The 25610-nt window shown below is 37.2% G+C and overlaps 1 protein-coding gene and 2 pseudogenes across 2 annotated transcripts in view; 1 reads left to right on the top strand and 2 right to left on the bottom strand.

Moving 5' to 3' along the window:
* The window catches only part of PTBP3 (polypyrimidine tract binding protein 3), a 100424-nt gene that overhangs the window by 22845 nt on the left and 51969 nt on the right, over window positions 1-25610 (top strand). Inside the window, exons 2-3 of one of the 2 annotated variants that reach the window (XM_045840168.1) lie at window positions 18405-18480; window positions 24232-24401. In XM_045840168.1, the coding sequence (XP_045696124.1) occupies window positions 18456-18480; window positions 24232-24401 (195 nt within the window). In that variant the 5' untranslated portion in view covers window positions 18405-18455. Of the gene's footprint in view, window positions 1-18404; window positions 18490-24231; window positions 24402-25610 lie in introns of both variants that reach the window. The other variant, XM_045840167.1, reaches the window with a different exon arrangement.
* LOC123819704 lies at window positions 16761-17031 on the bottom strand (annotated as a pseudogene).
* Window positions 18586-19596, bottom strand: LOC123819703 (annotated as a pseudogene).

The following is a 25610-nucleotide window of genomic DNA, read 5'->3' as shown; positions in this document are numbered from 1 at the left end:
AATATAAAATAATGCCTAGATGGTGGTGGCATAAATGGATCAGAGGGTTGGCACAGCATACCAAGGGGAGATTTGTTTATTAGACTGAGAAAAAAACAGCTATGTGGGGTGAGAAATAAACCATTTACCCTCTCTGACCTATGTCAAATAGTCTCTGATGTTTCATTCTTTGAGGGATAATAATACCTATTTTGCAAGTTTTGAGAATTAGATAACATGTATATAAACTTTAAAATGTCTGTGGACTGACTATAGGACAAGAATATTTTACACTAAAGTCTATTTGGAACAACTGTGACATCTTTGGCTTCTTTTTTTGTTTCTCCCACCAATATCTAATTCATTAGCAAATCTAAGTATATTCAAAATCCAACCACTCTATTGATGCAGACTCTGGCTCACAGTGTCTGCCATGTCATGGCTGAGATGAGACAGAGTCACAGGGACTACCGAGTCCTGTGGAGGAGAAGGGATGGCATGGCCATTCTCTCAGAGGAGAACGTGCTGACCCTTGCCCAGAAAGGCTTTAATTGGCTTTAATTTGCATAGGAATACAAGGCATATATGGAAAGCTCATCAGTCATTGTCAGGCAGCAATGATCAAATAGAGAATATTCAAAGAACTCAGGGGGCCTATTTTGAATCAGGATCAGATAGCTAAAGGGCCATGAAACTTTAGGGAAACAAACTCATTTCATGCTTGGACCCTTATCATTTAAATTGAGGGTATTAGCAAAGCAGGTTTCAAGGATTTTATGCATTCTTTCTTAGGCCTGATCACACCCGGGAGCATGCCCTTTCCAGCACAGGGCTGCACCCACCTCCAACATTGTTGCAGGCTTAGGTCGATCAGGGGAAGTAAGGCAGCCAAGAGATTAGGAGACTTCTTGCAGACAGAATGAGGACTCAGTCTATGTCAAAGCCGAGGGACGAGGGTCCATCACCCCCTTTCTCCATAGCCCCCCAAGTCCTTCCCTGAGGGCCCCCTTGTGACCATGCCTGTCTTCTTAGGTTATCCCTCCCTTGAGGAATCTTACTGTCATTGGCTAACCAGTCATGCACTGGGGGGCCAGGCAGGGTGTAGTGAAGTGGACAGAGGCAATGCTCCCGTCAGGGGGATAAGCTTTGTCTCCTTAGTGGGTTAGGGTCCCAAGGTCTCTCACTCAGCCTTAGCCATGGGGGTTATAGCTTCTGAAACCAGACAGGGTGGCTCCCAACATGCTATAGTAACTGCCACTCCCTTGGTCCCTCATCTGGATTATCATCATAGTTTCCTTACTGGAATCCATGCTTCCCTCCTTGGGAAGATATATTCTCAACACAGCAGCCAGAGTGATCATTTAGAAAGTAAATCAGATCATGTCATTCCTATATTAAACACTCTTTGTGCCTCATTTCGCCCAGTAACATTTTTTTTTAGAATGGCTTTCAAGGCACCACCTGCTATAACATGTCCTCCTGTAAGAGGGTGCAGCCAGGGGCCCCAAAAGAAGGATTTGTAATGAGGTCTAGAACTCAGGGTGTCCAGGAAATATTTAAAAATGGGATGTCCTCACCCCCACAAGTCTGAGCTGGGGGATGGGATACATGAAGCAGGGCCATTCAGTTGTTTTGCATAGCAACAGCTTTGCAGCTAACCTCTGGCATGGTCATTTAACATATCTATAGCCTTTAACTGGTTTCATAGATATGTTGAATAGCTGTGGCCATGCTTTGAGCCAGGTGGATGGAAGTGACTTCTACCCAAGACGTAACTGGGAGGCAACTCCCCCTGGTTACAGCGCCTGCGTGAGAGCTTGGAGATGATTGGCTCCATGCCATGGGGCCACACCTGCCCAAACTCATTATGGCAGCCCAGTAAACCTGAAAGGATATGGGAGTGCTGGCGAGTGTAGCCAATTGTGGGAGGAGTCAGAAATGGGGCTACAGAGGAAGATTGGCTTGGGGATTTAAACCCAGATGCGGCAGTCCTTGAAGAGAGAACCACGTGGCTTTGGCCAGAGTGGGGACCCCCACAGCCACGTGAGGAAGAACCACGCGGCTTTAGCAAAGAAGCACCACACAGCTTTAGCTGAGAACCACCACGCAGCTTTGGCAGAGAATCAGCACACAGCTTTAACAGAGAACTGCCATGTGACTTTGGCAGAGAACTGCCATGTGGCTTCGGCAGGGGAGAATCCCACAGCTTTGGGTCTCCCTTTGCCATGCAGCTTCGGAAGCTGGAAAGCAAGATGTAGCAGTGACGCAGAGATCTCTCTTAGCAGTTCGGAAGAATGCAGGAGAAATGGTACAGGAAGGAAAGGGGAGAAAGGATTCTTGCTGGTGGGCTATGAGAAAGTGCCATGGGGTTTTGGAATAAGAACTATAGATCCCCGCGACACAGCTGATGGTGCCAGGAACTGAGGGAGGCCTACCAGCTGAGCACGGATTACTGGGAAGAACTGGGGGCTGCCTGAGCCATGGACTCCTATTTCTTTTCCTGAGATACGGTACCCCAGACTGGGTAAAAGGGGGAAGGAGGGACTGTGTGTGTTTGTGAGGTTTTAAGGGACTTTAGGATTTTGATGAAGACATTAAGTCATTACTCTTAAGTCTCTATAACTTGAATAAATAATTCCTTCCCTTTTCAGCAATCTTTAACGTGGAGAGCTATAATTCTCTGGTGATGGGAAAGGCGAACCTAATACAGGGGGACCCCAGGAGAAGGGGGGCTCAACTAGGTAACATTGTGGGGCCCCCTTCCCTGGCGGCCAATCAGGGAAAATCATGGGAGACCACATGTGCAGTAGCTTTAAAGTAATATAACTACTTGTACATGCTCAGTAAAAGCCTGCCAAAACTAGCCAGGAAGGATCCGCCCTGTAAGAATAGAGTCCCTACAGCCCATGAGGTCGCTGCTTGGAGTTGGCCTGCTCCCATGTTCTCTGCAATAAACTGTGGGTGTTCGGTTCAATTCTTTGTCCCCGTCACCAAGAACCTGGTTACCTGTGCCCACCTGTGCCACTCCTAATCTGTTCTTCCTTTGCTCACTTCTTTCCATCACGGTTACTCCCTCACTGTTTTCTAGAGCATGCAGGGCATTCTATCTCAGTTTCCTCTGCCTGCAACATTCTTCCCTTTCTGCTGTCTTTAAGACTGCTTATATGTGGCTTTGTCTTACATCTTTCTGTGACTATCTACTTAAAATTGTAATTCTCTTTATCCCAGGCTGTTCCTTATCCCACTTTTTAAAAAGCACTTATGACTTTAAAGCATACTACATAATTTTCTTTATTACTTTTTTCTTTTGTAAGATTGTAGACTCCATAAAATAAGGGCAGGGATTTTTCATCTGTTCCCTGGGATTTTCCCCACTGGATGAAGACCTCTCAGTTTGGTGCTCAGTAAATATTTGTTGGATTTGTTGAGTGAATGAATATGATTGCTATGACAGTTATATGAGGTCTGTCTCGAAAAAGTCCAATCAAGGTTAATATAATGAGAACAGTTTGTGTGACATCGATGTAACCTGGAAGCCAAGGAGAATGGACTGGAATGTACATGTGTGAACAATGATGACTTGACTGTACTTGTCAGTGGAAGTGGTAGATGCTGTTGAGTGAGCATGTGTACTGTGTGGCCCATGCATTCAAAATGACTGAGTGAGTAGAGCAACAAATCTGCATCAAATTTTGCATTAAGCTTGAACATTCGTCCACAGAAACTATTCCAATGATTCAAAAGGCTGACGTTGGTGATTGGTAACTTCATCACAGCAGTGCGCCTGCTCATGCATCACATCTTATGCAGTTTTTTTGTGAAACATCAAATCACCCAGGTGACTCAGCCCCTCTACAGACCAGATTTTGTGCCCTGTGACTTCTGGCTTTTCCTAAAACTAAAATCGTCTTTGAAAGAGAAGAGATTTCAGACTGTCAGTGAGATTCAGGAAACACTGTGGGACAGCTAATGGCAATTGGGAGAACTGTGTGAGGGTGCTTACTTTGAAGGGGACTGAGGTGTCATTGTACTGTGTACAATGTTTCTGGTATCTTTTTCGATAAATGTCTCTATTCATGTTAATTGCATGGCTGGATACTCTCTGGACATACCTTCATACATACAGAATTTAGTATGTGTGGGTTATACCTATATAATAGGAGCTAAAGAAATACTCAGGTGAATGGCATTGTGATGAAATTGCATTTCATTAATTAGAGGCTTTTAAAGGAATAATTACTAGTCATTAAAAAATGTGGTAATGGCTCTGGCCAGCTAGCTTGGTTGGTTACAGTATCATCCCAATATGCCAACATTGCAATTTAATCCCTGGTCAGGGCACATGTAAGAAACAACCCATGAAATGTGTAAATAAGTGGAACAACAAAACAATGTTTCTCTCTCTTTCTCTCTGTCTCTCCCTCCCCTTTTCCCTCTCTGCCTTTCTCTCCCTCTTCCTCTATGTCTAAAATTAATAAATTAAAAAAAACTATTAGTGTCTTATTGCTAAGGTGCCCACATAAAACAAAAGCAATCAAAATCATTTTATTGAAATTGTGTCATAAATAGAGGATTTTATACATTGCCACATTTGTACATTTGAAGAACTTGCCCCATCTTTAACTATCACCCTTTTTATTCTCACTTCCTGAAAAAAAAAATTCAATTGTGGTAGCCTTGGGAAGGAAAATGTTACAATTTGGTAACTTTTTGTTTGCGGGGTGAGCCAGGGGGAGTAAGCAACTGTTCTTTAGGAAGTAAATACAGTTTGGAATAATCATACCCTTTAGTAGATGAAATGTTGATGGTCCCACAGTGTTTGTTGGAGACACGATCTCCAAGTGTTTTTTTAGGGTAGTTACCAATAAATAGCCAGTGCCTTTGGGTTTTGGATGTGTTTAGAGTAATAGGCGTTGAAATGGTTAAAATTAACAAAAGACTAAATGTTAAAAAACAGACAAACTTGAAATTATCTCATACTGCCTCACAATCTGAAAACCTCACGCAGTTTATTCCCTTAGCTTTAGTTATTCATTTTTATAAGCAAAAAATCATTTGAACATAGATTGCATGGAAAACCTTATAGTAGGTTCTGTGGAGGAGAATGTAAAGGTGAATAGACTGTAATCAACAAAGGTGTGTGATATGGCGAGATTCTATATACCAATTACTTTTGTTTTTATTTATAAAAAAACATAATAACAACAGGATGAGCGTGAGTTTTCTGTTCCGATTATGTGTTCACAAAGGGTCACTAGATAATCTGCTAGAACTATAGAGGGACTGACTACCTTGATTTCAAGGTAGTAAGTGGATATTAATTTCAGTATTTAAGTTTCTTTATTTAATAAAAGATAGTTCTAGGATTGTGGAACATTGGGACTCTTTAAAATCTCTTTTTTCATGGTTATTGTATCTTGATAGATTAAAACAAATGATCTTATCCTTGAATTTCATGTCAGTTTTAGGTATGATTTGAAGTTTAACCATGAGTTAATGGTTTATTTTCAGAATCTTCCTTATATGTTATTTTAGTGTCTATTTTTCAGTTTTGTGGATTGTCTGTTATCATATTAGTCATCTCATTTTAATGTTAATAAACCACTTCCCATCAAATTTGATAATGCAACACCTTATTTGTACTGCTTAATTACAGTATTCCTTTGCTTTGTTGGTCTGGTGTATTTAATTGTTCTTCAGCAGGAAAGAGCTTCAATAATTGATACTTAAGGCAGTGAAGCGGATTGGTGTGTTGACTTAGCCAGAGAGCTGACAAGTACACAGAACAACTGCTGTACTTGTGTAAATTTACTGTGTGTTCCTAAGGAGACTGTTGATCCAGTGTTGTTCATGCATCACCCACCCCCCACCCCCACCCCATGATGTCTCTATAATTTGGCTTGTTAAAGTCTTTTACTATAATGGTAAATCGTTGACCTGTGATAGAGTCTTTTTTTCTCTCCCTTTTTAATAATCTCCTTCTCTTGGTCATCATCTATACTCACTCATCCAAACAAACTTTTAGTTTATTTTTTAAACGTCTTCCTTCTGCTTATCTTCCATGTCTTAAGCCATAATTTCTTATAGCAGTCAGACTTATTAGAGATACTGAATTTTACCTAGGTCTGCATTGCTCTTCCTTTATGATAATGGAAAATTACTTTTCAGACTTTGTTTATAAATATTAAGTATACTTTTCAAAGATAGTTTTTGTTTGTTACTGAATAATTACAGGTAGTGTGTTTTCAGGAGAATTTATGTCTAGAAAAGAAAAGTCATTTTTTAAAAGAAGAGAACTGACTTTAAAGTAATAACAGAACTAATTGTGTTTTTCTCAGCTTTTACAAAGTTTTACAAAGTAATATGACTCTTGGTACTTGAGCTTTATAATATTTTTAACAGCCTTTATTTTCTGTAATTTGAAAATTCTTGAGGGGAAAATCTAGGGCAGAAAATGGTGATTATCAGAGTATTTTTATGACTGTATTTTTAAATGTAAGCTGCTTTTGCTCTTTTTGTCTTTTATCGTATCCCAAAATGATTAGGGTCAATAAGTTATAGGGTTTTTAAGTATCATATTATTTAAGAGGTGTATTATTTATCCTATATGAGGAATGGTAAACCCCATCTCTAATATAAAATAGAATTTCTAGATGTGAAATTTCAGGCTCCAGTGTTTTATTTTCTTATGTAGTATGGCAGTAAAAATAGCCACACCAACACTTTACACACTACTGTAGGGTTTGCTTTACTTATGCATATTTTGGCATATTCTTTTTTTTAAAAAAAGCTCTTCCTGTTACTATTGAAAGATCTGGTAGAATTATAAATGGAGTTTTAATGGAGATTTTAAAAACTCCATAAATGGAGTTTTATTTTGAAGACTTAGCATTGTTCACCATTTCTTGATTATGATAACTTATATTTTATGTGGATATGTTAAATGTGACAGTTAAAATTTTGCATTAATTTATTTCAGATGCTATATAAATTTAAGTTAAATTTTCTTTTTCTGTGCTTGAATATTTTACCACTTTTTAGATTAAATGTTTTCTTATAGTTAGAAGTTGAAATGATAACTTAAAGGTGAAGAATAAAGTTAAAATCTGTTAAATGAATAGTTTTATTATATTTTATTGATGTAACATTTAATCATGAGAAGAGTTGGGCCATCTGCAAAATTAGGGAACACAGTCTGCAAAAGTCTACCCTCACTTCTGACACTAACTGTATTTTCTGGGAGGTTTCCAAAAATACCTTCAGGCACCATAATTTGCTAGAAGGATTTGTAGAACTCACTGAATGCTGTTATACTTATGGTTACTAGTTATTACAGGGGGGGATAATAGATTTAAATTAGCCCAGGGAAAAAACACATAGGGCAGAGTATGGGTAAGTACCAAACGCAGAGCTTCCTTTGTCCTCTCCCCATGAAGTCAGGATTACTTTCTTGGCATTAGTATGTGATAGCACTCATGAAGTATTGTTAAACAGGGCGTGCATCTGTACTTTGGTGGTTTTTTGCATTTTTTATTGAGGTGGCTCTTTTATATAGGCATAGTTATTCTTGAAGCTGATCTCAGTCTTCAGTCTCCAGCCTCTCCAGATATGCCCCAAACCCCCTCCCCCTTCCCAAATCACATTGTTGGTCTTTTTTTGGTGTGACAAACCCTTACCCTCAGACTGTGATACAAAGCCCCAAGATTTTAAAAAGACACTTCTCAGGCATGGCCTTCCAGGGCCTTAGAGATGACCTCCCAAGAGAAGGCAAAAGGCCTCTCTTTATGAGCTGAGCCAAAATCTTGAGTAGTATTAAAATGAGATGGTCCTGTGCTAATACTAATGGTATTTGAAAGACCTCTGTGGAAATAAAAATGCTTCTTCATGATCCTATGTAGTATAGTAGTAACTTGAAGTTACTCTACATTAAGTAGGAATTTGCAATTTCTTGCTGTTTTATCTTCCACTCAAAAAGGAACAATTATTTCACTTTTGAATATTCTATGGATAGAATGAAAAATATAGAAAGTTCAATATTTTAAGAGTTAATACAGCATAATTTATAGCAACAAACTGCAAATAATACCAATATTTAATAATAGGGGAATAATTAGTATACCATTATGGATTTTTAAGAATTCATTAAAAGTAATTATGATGAAAACTTTTTAAAATATATTTTATTGATTATGGTATTACAGTTGTCTCATTTTTTTCTCCCCTTTATTCCTCTCCACCCTGCGTGCCTTCCCTCCATCATTCTCCCACTTTAGTTCATGTCCATGGATTGTACATACAAGTTCTTTGGTTTCTCCATTTCCTATACTATTCTTAATCTCCCCCTGTCTACTTTGTGCCTACCAATTATGCTTCTTATTTCTTGTACCTTTTCCCCCATTCTCTCCCCTCTCCCTCCCCACTGATAATCCTCCATGTGATCTCCAATTCTGTGAATCTGTTCCTGTTCTAGTTGTTTGCTTAGTTTGTTTTTGTTTTTGTTTTATTTTTTTTTAGATTCAGTTGTTGATAATTGTGAGTTTGTGGTCTTTTTACTGTTCATATTTTTTATCATCTTTTTCTTAGAGAAGTCCCCTTATGACATTTCATATAAAGAAGGGCTTAGTGATGGTGGACTACTTTAACTTGACCTTATCTGGGAAGCACTTTATCTGCCCTTCCATTCTAAATGAAAGCTTTGCTGGATAGAGTAATCTTGGATGTAGGTCCTTGCCTTTCATGACTTGGAATACTTCTTTCCAGCCCCTTCTTGCCTGCAAGGTCTCTTTTGAGAAATCATTTGACAGTCTGATGGGAACTCCTGGGTAGGTAAATGTCTCCTTTTCTTCTGCTGCTTCTAAGATTCTCTCCTTCTCTTTAATCTTGGCTAATGTAATTATGATGTGCCTTGGTGTGTGCTTCCTTGGGTCCAACTTCTTGGGGACTCTCTGGCCTTCCTGGAAGTCTGTTTCCTTTGCCAGATTGGGGAAGTTCTCCATTATTTTTTCAAGTAAGTTTTCAATTTCTTGATCTTCCTCTTCTCCTTCTGGCACCCCTATGTTTTGGATATTGGAACATTTAAAAGTTGTCCTGGATGTTCCTAAGCCTCTCTTCATTTTTTGAATTCTTATTTCTTCGTTCTGTTCTGGTTGACGGGTTATTTCTTCCTTCTGCTCCAGATCGTTGAGTCAAGTCCCAGTTTCCTTCTCTTCACTGTTGATTCCTGTATATTTTCCTTTATTTCATTTTTATAGCCTTCATTTTTTTCCTCTATTTTGCGACCATACTCAACCATTTCTGTGAGCATCCTGATTACCAGTGTTTTGAACAGTGTGCATTTGATAGGTTGGCTAACTCTTCATTGCTTGGTGCTATTTTTGGAGCTTTGATCTGTTCTTTCATTTGGGCTATATATTTTTTTGTCTCTGTGCTCCTATTACATTGCAGAGCCTTACATATTACCAGGGTGGAGCAACCCACTTGCCTGCATTGTAGTGCTGTATGTGGGGGAGGGGTCCAAGAGGGAACACTGCCGCTTACTCAGCTTTTGGCAGGCTTTCAGTCACTTCCCCCGCTACCCACAAGCAAATTGGACCCTTCTGGTGCTTATTCCAGGTGGGTGGGTTTGTATATGTTCCAAGACCCCTGTGGGTCTCTACAACAAACTCTCCTGTGAGGCTGGGAGTTTCTCCCACTGCCATAACCCCCATAGGTTTTATTAGTTAGAGGTTCTGAGGCTTTATTTCCCTGTGCTGGAACCCTGGGTTGCAGGGTCTGTCTCTTTCCCCAGTTGTTCCTCCCAGTTTGTCCACACACAAATGTAGGACTGACTGGTCCACCAGCCGCTGCCGCCTTTCCTGCCCCAGTCCTCTAGCTACCTTGCCCCATGTCCTCTCCATCCTGGCTGCTCTTCTCTGCCCCTCCTACTGGTCTGGATGAATACTTCTTTAACTCCTTGGTTGTCATAATTCCATACAGTTCAATTTTCTGTCAGTTCTGGTTGTTTTTTGTTTTTAATTAGTTGTCCTTTTGGTCTTGCGAGGAGGCAAAGTATATCTACCTGTGCCTCCATCTTGGCTGAAAGTCCTATGATGAAAACACTTTAACATGCCAAAAACTTATCAGCTAAAAGGGTTACAGAATAGAGCATAGAAATATATTATAACATAAAGTGCATATTAAGATGAAAGTGAATTATCAAAATGAAAAATGGTCTATTTAACATCAACGGATTTATTCTGAGATAAATTGATGAGTAAATATAAAAAGATCCTTCCCGCCCTTGTTGGTGTGGCTCAGTGGACTGAGTGCTCGCCTGCAACCCAAATGATCACTGGTTTGATTCCTGATCTAGGGCACATGCCAGGGTTGCAAGCCAGGTTCCTGGTAGAGTGTGCGTGAAAGACAGCCACACATTGATGTTTATCTCCTCCTCTTTCTCCCTCCCTTCCCTTCTCTAAAAATAAATAAATAAAATCTTTTAAAAAATAAATAAAAAGATCCTTACAAAAAGCATGGTTACAGTGAAAATTTTCTTTTTCCTGTAAACAAATCTCATTATTGTTCTGCAGGAAATATCCTAATGCCCAGGCAGATACATGCTTTATTATTTCTGATTCTCAAAGGTTAATTATAAATGGGACTTTATTTAATCTCCAGTACAATCATATACAAAAAGTGTTCCAACTCTAGTTATTAGAAATGGATACATATTGTAAGAGTTTGTTACATAAAATATAAAAGTATTGTTTTTAATTTTTAAGAATGTTTTATCTCAAAATCAAGTCTCATTAATTCATCTGAGAAAAGGAAATTTTCTTTCTGTTAGGATTGGGAGATGGTATTTCTTTTTAAAACTTTAGAAATTTTCCTTTATTGAAAGAATGATATCTTTCACCTTTGTTGGACACGAAATTGCTGTCCAATACTAATTACATTGCATACATGTAACTATTGGCATATATAGCTTTTGAAAAGGACTAAGTAGTTAATCATTAGTATTTATTTGTCAGTGTTTAATGAGAACTATGTATTAGAAATATTAATCCTCAGAACAACCCGTGAGGTGGGTACCATTATGATTCTGATTTTACAGATAAGCAGGCTGAGCCTTAGAGAGGTTAAAGAATATGTAGTATCATACAAAGGTTAAGTTTGTAGAGCCTGTTTAAGCCTATATCTGGTCTATTCTAGAACATTATATTTTAAACCACTTTGTTATTGTGTTCATGATAACATCTGTACTATTTATAGAAGTTCTCAATTGGCTATACATTAGAACTGTGGAAATATACAGGTGTCCAGGCCTCAGCCTATACCTACTAGTTAGAATATGTGGGGTATATAGTATTTTAAACTAGATAAGTGACTATAATGCATAGCTAAGGCAGAGAGCCATGTACCTTATATGTGCTATAGGGAATGGGTAAATACAATCAAGTATAAGGCACAATAATAGACCACCAAGTAGCTGAGAAAAAAAACTTGGTATACATATTTGACCAAATGTGTCATATCGATAGTTATACATTTGAAGAATCTGTTATGTGAAAGGTACTAAAATCCTAGAACTGTACACATTTTAATTTTGAAAGACAATCAAATTCAACCTCTTCACTTTTAGGAAAGATCGTCAAGGTTGTGGTATTATTTGTATGTCACCAATAGGATTGGGTATGTAGTGAAGGGATTGTTTTTGAGACAGGAATGCAGAATTAAAAAGGTGGGAATAAATATGTATTTGGGGAAAATTACCAGAGAAGAGTGTTATTGTGAGTAGGCAGTCCAAATTAGAAAGAGGTTTTCATTGGCATCACAGTACATTTATACTTGATTTAGTAAGCAACAAGAAATGATTTCATGTTAATGATTGATTGGGTTTTTATTTGTTAGGAAACTAGATACGAAGTTTATTGAATGAGGTAGAAATAGAAAGAACCATGAGTTACTAACTTTTCTCCTCAAATTGAAACAAATATGTGTGCATCAAGAAAACTAAATCAACTTGTTGGATTCTTAACTGGCCAACCTTGCCTGGGCTGGTATTAACAACTTGACATGTTCTCTAAAAGTATTTTATTTTACTTTATTTTTAATTAATTTTATTATTTTATTTAAGATTTTATTTACTTATTTTTAGAGAGGGAGAAAAGGAGGTAGAGAAGCCATGTGAGAAAGAAACATCGAGCAGTTGCCCCTCACATGTGCCCCTACTGGGGAGTGAAATCCACAACCCAAGGCATGTGCCGTGACTCGAAATCTAACCAGCACCCTTTCACTTTGCAAGAGGGCACCCAACCAACTGAACCATACCGGTCAGGGCTAGAAACCTTTTAGATAGTGTCATGTGCCTCCATTAAAGTGCTTTTCTGAAAATTTGTTCTTCCCATCTTTTTGAACTGAAATTATAGAGTAAGAGTTGGTTCCTTATAGCAGATACCATCTTTGAATAGTAGAGAGGTGTTTTTTGCACTTTTGGCTCTTACCCTTCTCATCCATCTCTTTGAAATGTCTGACTTCCTGACACTGCTTTATGGTTTCTCCCCAGTTTGTCTTTTAACTACTTTAGTAGAATTCTCATTTGCTTCCCTCCCAAGCTGTTGTATCCCTTTGTGTTTTATTTAGGAGAGCCTATTACTTTTTCTTCAAAAAATTTGTTTAAATTTTAGGAACTATTTGCTCATAATTTAGAGTTGTGTGATTTTTGTGTGTATTTGTGTATGTTTTCTGCCTTTTGATTCTTTCCCTTCTTTTCCTTACATATAGATCCATAAGGAACGCATGAGGTTGTTTCTGAACATGCTTGTCTTTGAAGGGATGCCTTCTGGACCATCGTTGTGTAGAAGGATAATGAGAGATAATAGTGTGAGATAGGGATGAGCTCTGAGAATGAGCTTTGGTATTTGACACCTGGACCAGTCTTATCTGCTCTTGAGGGTTGAGTGGGGGTTAGCAAGAAATCTCCTACGTCTGTAGGAATCCTCTGGCTCAGAGTGATACCTCTCTTGTCATGTTTTTTTTTTTTCACTTATTTTGAAAAAATGAGTTTCACGGCAAGTTGCAGAGATGCTAAAGAGAGGTCCTCCTGTGTGCTACTCACCGTTTTCCCCCAATTGTTACATCTTGATTATAGTACACTATTAAAACAAGCACACTGACATTGATACAATGTCTTTGTATAAATCTGTTTCATTTTATTGCATGTATAGATTCATATAACTCTCACCACAGTCAAGATACAAAACTGATTCAGCACCACAAAGATCTCCTTTATGGTACCCTTTTATAATCATATTCCCATTCTTCCACCAACTGTCTTTGTCTCTTGGCAACTACTGGTCTATTTTTCATCTCTTAATTTTGTAATTTTGAGGATGTTGTATAAATGCTATCATCAAACATGTGAATTTTTGTTTTGAGCAGATGATATTTTGAGATTGCTATGTATGTTTAGGGGTTTTTCAAATTTTTAAAAAATTACAGTTTATATTTAATATTATTTTATATTAGTTTCAGATGTACAGCATAATGTATGTTTACTTTTTAAGAAACCACCAAACTGTTTCCACAGTGCTATTTTACATTCCTATCAGCAGTGTATTGGAGATCCAATCCAGTTCCTTTCACATCCTTGCCTGCATTTGAGATTGTCATTTTAATTGTTGTGATAGGTATGTGGTGGTATGGTGATATCCTGGCTTTAATTGTAATTTGAAGTGATCTTTTTATGGTTTTAATTGCATACTCTTAATGACTAATGATGTTGAACATTTTTTCATGTGTTTATTGGCCATTTTGTATATCTTCTTTGGAGAAGTGACTGTTTGAATCTTTGGTTTTTAAAAAATTGGGTTATTTGTTCTTTTATTACTGAGTTATAAGAGTTTATGTGTTCTGGATACCAGTCCCTCATCAGATTCATGATTTGCCAATGTTTTCTCTAATTCTCTGGCTTGTCTTTTCATTTTCTTGATGGTATCCTTTGAAGTACAATAGATTTTAATTTTGATGAAATTCATCTATTTTTTTTCTTTTGTCACTTATGCTTTGGTGTTAAGAAATCATATTTTAACCCAAAGTCATGGAGATTTACTTCTGTGTTTCCTTCTAAGAGTTTTATAGTTTTACATTTAGGTATATACAATATATACCCTTTTTGAGTTAATTTTTTGTGTATGGTGTTAGGAAGGGGTCCAACTGCCATCTTTTGCATCTAGATATATAGCTTAGATGTATAATTTAGCTTTGATTATATTTTTGAACTCTATCAATGCAATAATAGAGCATGCATTCTTTTGTGACTGACTTTTTATGTTTGTGAGAATCATTTATGTTATTGTGTGGAGCAGTTCATTCTCATTGCTACAAATCATTGAATGTATTTACAGTAAGTTATTCACCTATTTTATAGTTGATGACATTTGGTTGTTTTTAGTTTGGCTAGTAGAAATAATGATGCTGAGAACATTTTCATATGTTTAGGTGCACATAAGGCGATCTCTTGAGTGGATCCATAGGAGTAGAATACATAGGGATCCTAAGTTATTCCTATAGTCAGATTTACTATATTGGGTCATTTTTCCAAAGTTGTCCCAATTTACACTTCCTCTAGCAATATGTAGGAGTTCTGTCACTTTATATTCCTATCAACACTCGATATTTCAGTCTTTTTAACACAATAATATTTCATTGTGGTTTTAACTTCCATTTCCCTGATGACCAAAGAGGTTAAGTGTCTCTCCATATATGTTTATAGTATTAATTGTTTTGTTATGACTGAGGGAAAAAACCATTTATTTACTTACAATGTTGGTGGCCCTTGCGTAGCTATACATGTTCTTATTCTGGGAATCAGGCTGAAAGAGCAGCTCCTATTTGGGATATGTTTTTGTTTCAAGAGGGGAAGAGGAAAAACTAGCAGAAACTATAGTATCTTCTGAAGAGTCTACATGGATTTAGTGTAGGTCATGTCCAGTCGTATTCCATAGGTCAAAGGAAATCATAAAACCATGCTCAATGTCAGTAGACTAGGGAGGTATCTTCTTCTCCCAGGAAGCATTGTAAGTCACATGGCCATGGTTGGCGAAGAGTAGTTCTTTCATAGAAGAAGAAGAGAGCACAAATACTCTGAACAGTAATAAAGTCTACCACTTTATTTATAAGGTGCTTGTTCAATTCTTGTGTCATTTTCTGTTATTCTTGACTCTTTCTTGGTTCCTTGTAGGGTATTTCTTCCCTCACCTTTTTTCTTCTTAGTAAGTTCTGGATATAAAACTTCTGTTGGTGATATATATTGTAGATATTTCAATATTTACTCCTACTCTATGACTTGCCTTTTTAATCTAGTGATTTTTTTGTTAAATAAGTACTTTAAAAATTGAGATATATTTGACATATATTAGTTTCAGGTGTACAATGTAATGATTCAATATTTGTATGGATTGTAAATGAAATTCAGAATTTCTCTGTTGCCTAGTTTATTGATATTTTCCTTTATAATTGTGTTTTTGTTTCTTGTTCAGTAAATGTTTTTTTCCTACTCCAAGATTATGAAGATACTCTTTTTACTACCTTCTAGAGTCTTTATTGTTTTGCCTTATACATTTCAATCTGTAAACCACCTAGAATTAATGTTTAGTTAATATTTTAACATATTCCTTCAAGTCTAGAAAAGAGCTAGTGATCTCTTAAGTGTTCTCTAAGATCAAATTAACTCAATTTACATATAGAAACATTGATACTAAACTCACATATGTGTAGAAGATACATGTATTAGTAACACATGTTTTACAAACTCCTCATACGTAAAAACACGTTGGTCATGTTTAAATTTTTACTACATTTAAGACTGCAAAAATTCACTCTTCTACATCTGCAGGTAGTCAGTGAACAAAGTCTGTCTTTGGCTACCAATACCTGTATTTCAGACATTATAAGGAAGACCTATGCTTTAATGAGGCTGTGATTCCCACCTTTCTGGAATTTAAGATTTTCAATTTTACTTCATCTTATAAGCTTACTTTATTTCTTCCTCTTGTCCCAAGCTATCTCTTTGACTTCTAGTGAAGAACCAAAGAAAATCATTTCTAGATATCTAATACAGAAATTGTTTAAATAATTGTATTTCTATTAGGCAAACACATTGGTAGTTTGTCTTTCTTCAGCTAAGACTGAAGTTGTTCCCTTTAGAAATGGTACTTACACCTAAACAATATCTGTTATAGCACTATTGCTACTTTAATATTTGTAGGATAGTTAAGTTTTTTAAAAATATTGTATTCAATTTTTTAGAAAATGGATGGAGTTAGAGTGAGAGAGAGAGAAACATTGATGTGTGAGAGAAACATTTTCTTTTTTTTTTCTTAAAGATTTTATTTATTTATTTTTAGAGAGGGAAGGGGGAGAGAGAGAGAGAGGGAGGGAGGGAGAGGGAGAGAGAGTAGAGAGAGAGAGAGAGACATCAATGTGCGGTTGCTGGAGGTCATGGCCTGCAACCCAGGCATATTCCCTGACTGGGAATCGAACCTGCGACACTTTGGTTTGCAGCCATGCTCAATCCACTGAGCTACGCCAGCCAGGGCAGATAGTTAAGTTTTATACCTAGGAGATAAAACAATATTTCTTTTTTTTAATAGAAACAATCACATAGCATTTATTATCATCTGGTAATAACAAAAGGGTAGTCAAAACAATATGAATAAATGTTCAAGGACTACCTGCAGCAAAGAACACCTACAAAATACAAATTATTGCTTCTCAACAGTTTTTCACTTCATTAGTCATTTCTAATTGGAGACACTTTGGAGGAGCATAACATTTCAGCATGATCCAACCTAGTTGTTTTCTTGACTTTGTTTTAGAATGAATCTCTTCTGCATCATCTAATACAAGGTTCATGTATTCATCAAAACCGATGATACAGCCCTCTATCTGAATATTCACTTGCTCATAAAGCCACACCTGAATCCGAGACCTATTTTGCAAGTATCTGAAGATGAGGTTGATGGGCTGCACCATCACCTTCTGTACATTTTGGCTCTGGCCACGGTATGCCATGGTGGAAGCTGACAAAAGACCACACTAACCCACACTCCCTCAAAAAGCTACTTCTGGAATAAAAAACATTTCTTAAAAATTGATCAAGCTGCCGTCGTGGCTGGCTGGTGTGGCTCAGTGGATTGAGCACCAACCTGCAAACCTAAAGGTTGCTGATTTGATTCCCAGTCAGGGCACATGCCTGGGTTACAGGCAAGGTCCCCACATGGGAGCATGTGAGAGGCAACCGATCAGTGTATCTCTCACACATGGATGTTTCTCTCCCTCTCCTTCTTCTTCCCTTCCTCTCTTTCTCTAAAAATAAATAAATAAATAAATCTTTTTTAAAAATTGATCAAGCTAAACAAATGGTAACATTTTAAATAGGTAGATTTTAACTTGTACATGGTATTTATTGTCCTTCTTTAAATATAAACTTAAATCTTGGTAATTGGTCTTAGGGTTATAATGAAAGGCTTGTCTGACTTGTTATTTGGCATTGACCTGAGTTCAGCTTTGGAATTGGTCAAAACTCTTACCTGAAGAATAAATTACTTAAATAGTAGTTGTTTAAGAAATAGTACACATTAAAGATTATTTTTAAGATTAATGTATGAAAAATCACTGAATACAAAGGATTTGGACAATATAGAAATAAATTACATTTTTGTGTTCAACCTAAAAAAGTTACTTAAAAAGTCAGAATTCTTAGGGATTGCTACACAAAATATTTTCGTGCAGTCCTGGCCGGTGTGGCTTGGCTGGAATGTTGTCCATGGACTAAAAGATTGTGGGTTGAATCCCAGTCAGGGCATGTACCTAGGTTGCGGGTTCAGTCTCTGGTCAGGGTGCGTACAGGAGGCAACCAGTTGATGTTTCCATCTCACATCATGTTTCTCTCTCTCTCTCTCCTTCCCTCCATCCCTTCCTCTCTCTTTCTTAGAAAAATAAAGCAATGAAAAAAATGTCCTTGGGAGAGGATAAAAAAATTGCATCAAATTTATTATAGAAACTTAACGTATTTAATATACTAAGTGTACTTAAAAATATACTACAAAAACAGTGTCAGGATGTACCTATTCAATCTGGTTTCTGGTAGTTCAAATGTAACAAGTTAGAGGATTGGGCTTAATCAAAAAAGGTACAGGATTATGCCCCAATTATGTGATGACAGTTCTGTTTTCTAATAACTGACAGTTGTATAAATGTGCAGTAATTTTCCTGTAATATAAAGTTCACTTCCAACCTTTAACTTCTGTGATTCTTGAAGACGTTCCCATAAATGCCTTGCTAATATTCAGATGAAGTAATGCTGACTTTTATATTTTTAGTAGTAAATATGGATCATTATTTGAGACTTGCTTTATGAACAGAATATTGCTCTTGTTTTGCAGCGGGGACCTGATGAGCTTCTTTCTTCTGGCATCATTAACGGACCTTTTACCATGAACAGTTCTGCTCCTTCTGCAGGTGTGTATGGTGAGTTTCCATTTTTTTTTCAAAATCTGAAATGTTTTCTTTCCATTTTTTAATACATTGTTCTTATTTTGCTCATTTTTAAAAAAATTAATTTATTTAGTACTTTTTCCATTCCATTTCATTAGGAGGATTGATTTCATCTTTCCTTTTACCTGCATCAGACCAGTTAGTACTCAAAACTGTACCACCAGACTCCATAAATGATTGCCTCATGGCACGCTTCACTTCATTAGAACCATCTGAATAGATCTGCTGAAATAGTTTGTTTAAAGCTGCATCTCCCTCCAACTTCTCATTCTTTTCTTCTTCTTTAATGTCTTCAATCAATTTATCCCAATTTCTTATATAATGAGATGATGATAGATACAGGTTCTTTGCATCTGTGAGGAACTGTTTTGGCTTAGGCACATCTCCTTGCCCCTCTAGCTTTTGCCATCTCACAGCCTCTGGCTTTTTTCATTTTAATTTCAATCTTTGTTGAAAGTACTTTACATGTGCTCTGTTCTCGTATTATAGGATGAAAAAGTCTCAGTTTCAAATTGTAATCCTCCCCAGAAGGAAGTTTCACCAAAGCAGACAATTCTTTTTCTGAAAATTCCACATTTACATCATTCTTTTGAACATTCTTGATAATAAGTATTACGATTACTTGAGATTCAGTTTGATACCAGCCATACTTGATTTTTGACTGATCAGCCCTCTGGGATACAGACACATTGGATTGTGACTCATTCTGAGCTTCTCCGTACCTTTTTAATCCAGATAATAAAATCAGCATCCACACTATCTAATTTCTGTCCTCTGTAAAGGTTTCTAGAGCAGCAGCATAGTCTTTTATGGTATTCACATCCCTTTTCTCAGCACAGCAGTAGGATCATTTGGATTAAGTTCAAGAGATTTCTTTGCATCAGGAACAGCATCACAGTAATTCCCAAGAAGGATATGACAGTAAGCTCTTTGACAGTAATTTTGTGCATCACCTGGTTTCTCTTCCAAAGTCTTAGTCAGCTCCTCTAATGCTGCCTGGGGGTCCTCGTTGACCAGAGCATCTGAGAAGCTCAGGAGAAACCTCTGGGCTGTTGCAGGTCCTGCTACAGCGGCCACCATCCCTCACAGTCACTGCTGCTGTTACTGGAGCTCATACTACTGAGGTTGGAAGACCTGCTGCTGCCCTTATTTTGCTCATCTTACAAACATAGGCTGAAGTGCCTCTGTTTATATATAACAAAAAAAGATTGCCTTTCTCCATTTTGTTTAGCTTCTTTTCTGGAGTTTTGTTCTGTTCTTTCATTTGGGCCATGTTTCTTTGTCTCCTCATTTTGGCAGCCTCCCTGTGTTTGTTTCTGTGTATTGGGTAGAACTACTACACTTCCCAGGCTTGAGAGAGTGACTTAAGGTGTTCTGTAGGGTGCAGTGGCACAGCCTCTATTACCGAAGCTGGTAGGGTGATGTGATGTGATGTGATGTGAGCACCCTCCTCTTGTAGTTGAGCCTTGTTGCTGTTGTCACATCCAAGGTCAGCCACTAACTGTGTTCTGTCCTGGGTCGCACACCATTGTCTACAAAGTTATCTGCAGATAGCAACTACTTGTGCTGTGCTTGGAGATGCCCACAAGAGCTGTGAACTAAGACTGGCTGCTGCTAGTCCTGGGTTGGGATAACTTAGCCAGAGGTATGGGGCTCGCTGAAGCCAGATGCAACTTGTTTGAAAGAATTTAGGAAAATCTGAAGCCTGTGTCATACAAGCCATTCATATAGAAAAGCCACTGGAAACAGGCTGGGTGGGTCCAAAAGTTGGGTGAGGCAGGGTTTCAGGGAATCACCAGGGTGAGGCAAACAGTGTGACCCAGGTTGATGAAGTCTCAGATATGGTACCCACCTGCTGGCTCTGTTGCTTTGTTGTGGGGAGGGCTTAGAAAAGGAAAAATAGCCTCTGTCAGCACTTCTGTCTGGGAGAAAGCTACCCCTTGGCTCTCACCCTGATGCCATATAATTTAGTTCCTCTCTGTCTGCCTGATGCCTTTTAATCTGATGCCCTGGCACTGGAGCTCAGAGGGAGTAAGTCTGTGCGTGGCTCCTTTAAGATGAACTGCCTGAGATTCCAGCAGTTTCTGTCTTCTGCAGTCTCAGTCTCTGCTGGTATTTACAGCCGGAAGTTATGGAGAATTACCTTCCTGACACTGGAAGCCTGGGCTGGGGGACTAATACAGGTCTGGGATGCCTTGCTCCTGAGATATCCTGCCAATTTTTATCTGCCACACGTGGGTGTGAGACTAGCCTTTTCTTTATCGCTGCCCCTCCTACCAGTCTCAGTGTGGTTTCTTCTTTAATTCCAAAGTTGTAGGACTTCCATTCAGCTCAATTTCTGATGGTTCTGAATGCTGGTTGTTCTATAGTTTAGTTCTATTTTTGATTTGGTTGTGCAGGGTGGCGAGCTGTGTTTACCCACATTGCCATTTTGACTGGAAGTTCAACTTTGGCACTTTAAAGGAATAAAACAGATTCTATTGCTTACAATGTTTAGCAATCAAAATCGCAAAATATTGCCCTTACTGGTGTGGCTCAGTGGGTTGCACATTATCCGGCAAACCAAAAGGTCACCAGTTCAATTCCCCATCAGGGCACATGCCTAGATTACAGGCCAGGTTACTAGTTGGGGGGTGTGCAAGGGGCAGCTGTTTGATGTTTCTCTCCCTTTCTCCCGCCTTTCATTTTCTCTAGAGTTTAATAAATACAATTTTTTTAGATTTATTTATTTATTTATTTTTAGAGAGGGGAGGGAGGGAGAAAGAGAGAGAGAGAGAGAAACATCAGTGTGCCGTTGCTGGGGGCCGTGGCCTGCAACCCAGGCATGTGCCCTGACTGGGAATCAAACCTGCGACGCTTTGGTTTGCAGCCCGCGCTCAATCCACTGAGCTACGCCAGCCCAGGCTAAATACAATCTTTTTTAAAAGATTGCCAAATATATAAAGAACCACTAAATTGTAAACCATAGTCCAGAGAAAAATCAGTCAATAGAAACAGACCTAGAAAATGACAGAGAAGGTTGAATTAGCAGATTTGTTTGCCCTTGAAAGCTATTAAAAGTGTGTTCAAGGGTTTAAAGTAAAATGTTGTCCTAACAAGGAGAAAAATGAAACAAAATCAAATAGATATTCTAAAGATAAAAATAATGTCTGAAGACTGAAAAAGAAATGAGAGAGTTTTAGTAACCTGTAGAACAATATCAAGTGGTCTACACATACATATAAGTGAAATCCCAGAGAAAAAGGAGGGGGTGGGGAAGCAGAAATATAGCTGAAGAAATAATGACTAAAAATATTCCAAATATGGTAGAAACTATAAATCCACATATCCAAAAAGTTCAAAGAACCACAAGCAAGATAAACAAATCAAAAACCATACCAAGGCTCATCATAATCAAATTACTGAAAACCAGGAATGTAGAACAAATCTTAAAAGTAGCTGGAGTTTTCATAGGAAGAATAACGAGAAATTTCTTGGCCAAAAGTATATGCCAGAAGACGGTGGAGCATCATTAAAGTGTTGAAAATAAAATACGATCAACCTGGAATTCTTTATCCGTTTGAAAAAGCTTTCCTTGGGGCACACAAGAGGTGAGAGCATTTGTTAGTAACATACTTTCATTTCATGAAATGGTAAAGGAAATTCTTCACTCTAGAGGAAAATGATACCAGGTGGAAACTTGGGTCTACACAAAGTGGTAATTATGTGCATACATGACTTTCCTTTCTCATAGTTTTTCTTGTTAATTTCAAAGATAATTGAGGAAGGATTCTGGAAAGATGGCAGGATAAGAAGCACCAGGAATGTGACTTCCTGTGTAGACAACAGTTGCATTGCCAGAATCTGTAACTAATTTGGAACTCTTCAGTCTTTTGAAGGCTTGCAAGTTCCAGGGATAGACTTGGAAGGTAAATTATGGTTAATTTTAAGCTCTTAGCACAGTAGCAGCTACCCTCCCCCACCCCCACGCACATGGCAGGCAGCTGTGTCTCCATTCCAGGAGCAGCTTATAAACAGCTTGTGGTAGCAGGGGTGGGCAAAAAGGACCTTGTCCTTAAAGATCTCTGATAGGTAACTGCTTCGTCTGATCAGATAGTTGCCAACGAAGAGGCAAGCAGCCTCTGCATCTCCCCCTATTGTTGCAAGCCGTGTCACCCTCCCTACCAAGTGACTACCAGGAAATATAAAGAGCCAGTGCTCTTTTTTCCCCTACTTCATTTTTTTTTTCTCTTTTGGGAGCCAGACATTAAAGACTAGAACATTAAAAAACAACTGCATCCATAGGGAAAATCAGAAAGTGGTCATGCATACCCAGAAAAATGCTCAGGAGAAACCAGGTAGCCTACAATTATTCAAAGACAATAAATAAAAATAATAGCACCCTGCAAGTCCTTGGGGAAGAGGAAGAATCTGATATCCAGAGTTACCACATCCCCAAATTTGATGAAAAACATGAATAAACTCATAAATATCCAAGAAGCTTAGTGAACTCCAAGTAAGATGAACTCAATGAGACCCACACTGAAACATGCTTTAAGCAAACATTTAAAAGACAAGGAATCTTGAAAGCAAGAGAAGATCTACTTGTCACAGACAAGTAATCCTCAGTAAGAATAAGGACAGATTTCTTATCAAGAACTTTAGAGGCCATCAGGCAGTCAGTTGGCCAGTGTATTCAAAGTTCTAAAAGAATAAAACAGTCAACCTGTCAGAGAATCCTATATTTGGCATAAGTGTCATTCAAAGCTATTTTTGTTTCTTATGCTTCTTTTTAGTTTAAATAAATGGAATTTTTAAAAAGAAATTAGACAAATTATATATAACATATTAATTAGACTCTTAAAGTCAAGTCACTGATTTAAAAAAGAAAAATAATAGTAGAGAAATTAAGACATTCCAAGATAAAAGCTGAAGAAGATTGTTATCGTTAGTAGACCTGCCCTACAGGAAATGCTCGAAGGAATTCTTTAGGATGAAAAGAAAGGACACTAGACAGTAAGTAAAAACCATACAGAAATTATAGATCTTAATGAAAATAAAATACTTGGGCAGTTATAAAAGCTAGTATTCTAATAATGGTTTATAACGCCACTTTTTTCTGCACAATTTAAGAGACTAATACTTTTTGAAAATTATTAATGTAAAGGCTCTCAAGTGACTTGATTTGTAACTTCACATTATTTAAGAGATGAATGAATTTAAATGAATTATTAGTTTGTAGTTTGTATTTCCAGGTGCAGTATATAAAGATGTAATTTTGTGACATCAACAACAGAATAGGGTAAGGACAGGGTTTACTTTAAGTGACTGCTCTTAAGTTAAATCAACACTATGCATCTTAAATTTACTAGTCTACCTTCAAAAAATACAAGACCTAGGTGTAATGTAAGAACTTTTCTATTTTCCTCATCATATCCTTTGTGTTACTGTCATACAGGTTACATTTCATGTAATACCATAACCCCCAAGATATTTTACTGCTGTAACATATTATGTTATTATTTTATATAATACTGCTGTAAGTAGTCATTTATCTTTTATCATATAAATAGTCAATTATCTTTTCCTTTTGTGTCTTGTTTTATTCATGTAATGGATTTCGCAGAGCTTTCTACAGAGAGCACTCTTCTTTGAGGAGCAAATGTGACAATGTGGTTAATGTAGTACGTCAACCAAAATTAGTTCAGTAATTTTTTTTAAATCTTATTTTTTTAGCTAATGGGAATGACAACAAGAAATTTAAAGGAGATAGACCTCCCTCTTCGCCTTCTCGTGTTCTCCATCTTCGCAAAATTCCAAATGATGTCACCGAAGCAGAAGTCATATCATTAGGTCTACCATTTGGCAAAGTGACTAATCTTTTGATGTTGAAAGGAAAAAGCCAGGTATGTAATGTGTAAAGAGTGGCCCATAGTGCTATCTCTGAGTGTTAGTGTTAAAGATGATTTTTATTTTCTTGAACTTTTCTGTATTTTCTCAACTTCCTTCTGTCTGAAGTAGTTTTTAAATTATAAAGTTTTTTTGTATGACAGGAAGCAACAAACAACAATATTAACACAAGAAAAGGATTATCTCTTATTTATTGACTGGTCTTTTTCCTCCTTAATAAAAAACATTTTATATTTTTAATTGCAAAATGGTTTATGAAAATATCCTATGATTATCAGAATTCCCTGACAGAGAGAGAAAATATAAATTATACCTCATTAGGCAAATTACAGAACATACAAGTTTTCCAACATCTACATACAAATTTTTAGTATATTTTAGTTGCAGAATTAATATGTAGCTTCTTTAATAATTTGAAAGAGACTATAAGAGGTTCTTCATTTCAGAAGTTAATAGGTTTTTCTTAAGATGAATAAGGAAACCTGCTTTTGCTTTGATCATGACAAAAACATAATACTTGTCATATTTGTTTGAATAATTGCATGCTTTCTTGTTCCAGCTCAGACCCCCCAATGAGATTAATTTTTTAGTTTTAGTTTTCAGTTGTCCTGAAAATCTTTTACACTGAGCTTTGCTGCAAAGAAGAGGACAACAAATCTAGGAACTAGACACTGTGTAGTACATTGTGATAAGTCCCTGTGTTTCTTACACTTTTTATAAATAAAATTTAAGGAGCACATTTTAAATATATTTATAAATAAATTGATTAGTATTAGACTTGCTAGAGACTGGATGATGATGTCTGATTCAGGCCCATATCTTTAGTAAACTACAAAGTAATATCTCTTTAATTCAGATGAGGTTATTAATCTGTAGAAGTTAAATAACATGTGTTAGTATTCAGCTCTTGTTGTGTCTACACACTTATTTTATCTCTCTTGAAGATAGTACATGTACTAAGATTTTTATTTTAACACAGTTGCCTCTGTTAAGAATAGTAGGTTTGCATAGTTTGGAAAGAGCCGACGTGACCATGTTTAATGATGTGAAGATGTCTAACAGCCGAGTATCATGCATGTTATCATGTTTCCGTGGTATATCCTACACATCATTGTAAATGTGAGAGGCAGCAGGCGATGTCATATGTTCCTTTGTCTCTACTATTCGTTCTGGATTTATATTTATTAGTGGTGCTAATTGACTTA

Source organism: Phyllostomus hastatus, unplaced genomic scaffold (genome assembly GCF_019186645.2).
Source record: "Phyllostomus hastatus isolate PE091 unplaced genomic scaffold, TTU_PhHast_1.1 phas_contig_34, whole genome shotgun sequence".
In the NCBI taxonomy this organism is placed as follows: Eukaryota; Metazoa; Chordata; class Mammalia; order Chiroptera; family Phyllostomidae; genus Phyllostomus; species Phyllostomus hastatus.
Note: the sequence above shows the minus strand (reverse complement) of the source record. Positions and strands in the feature narration are given on the sequence as shown.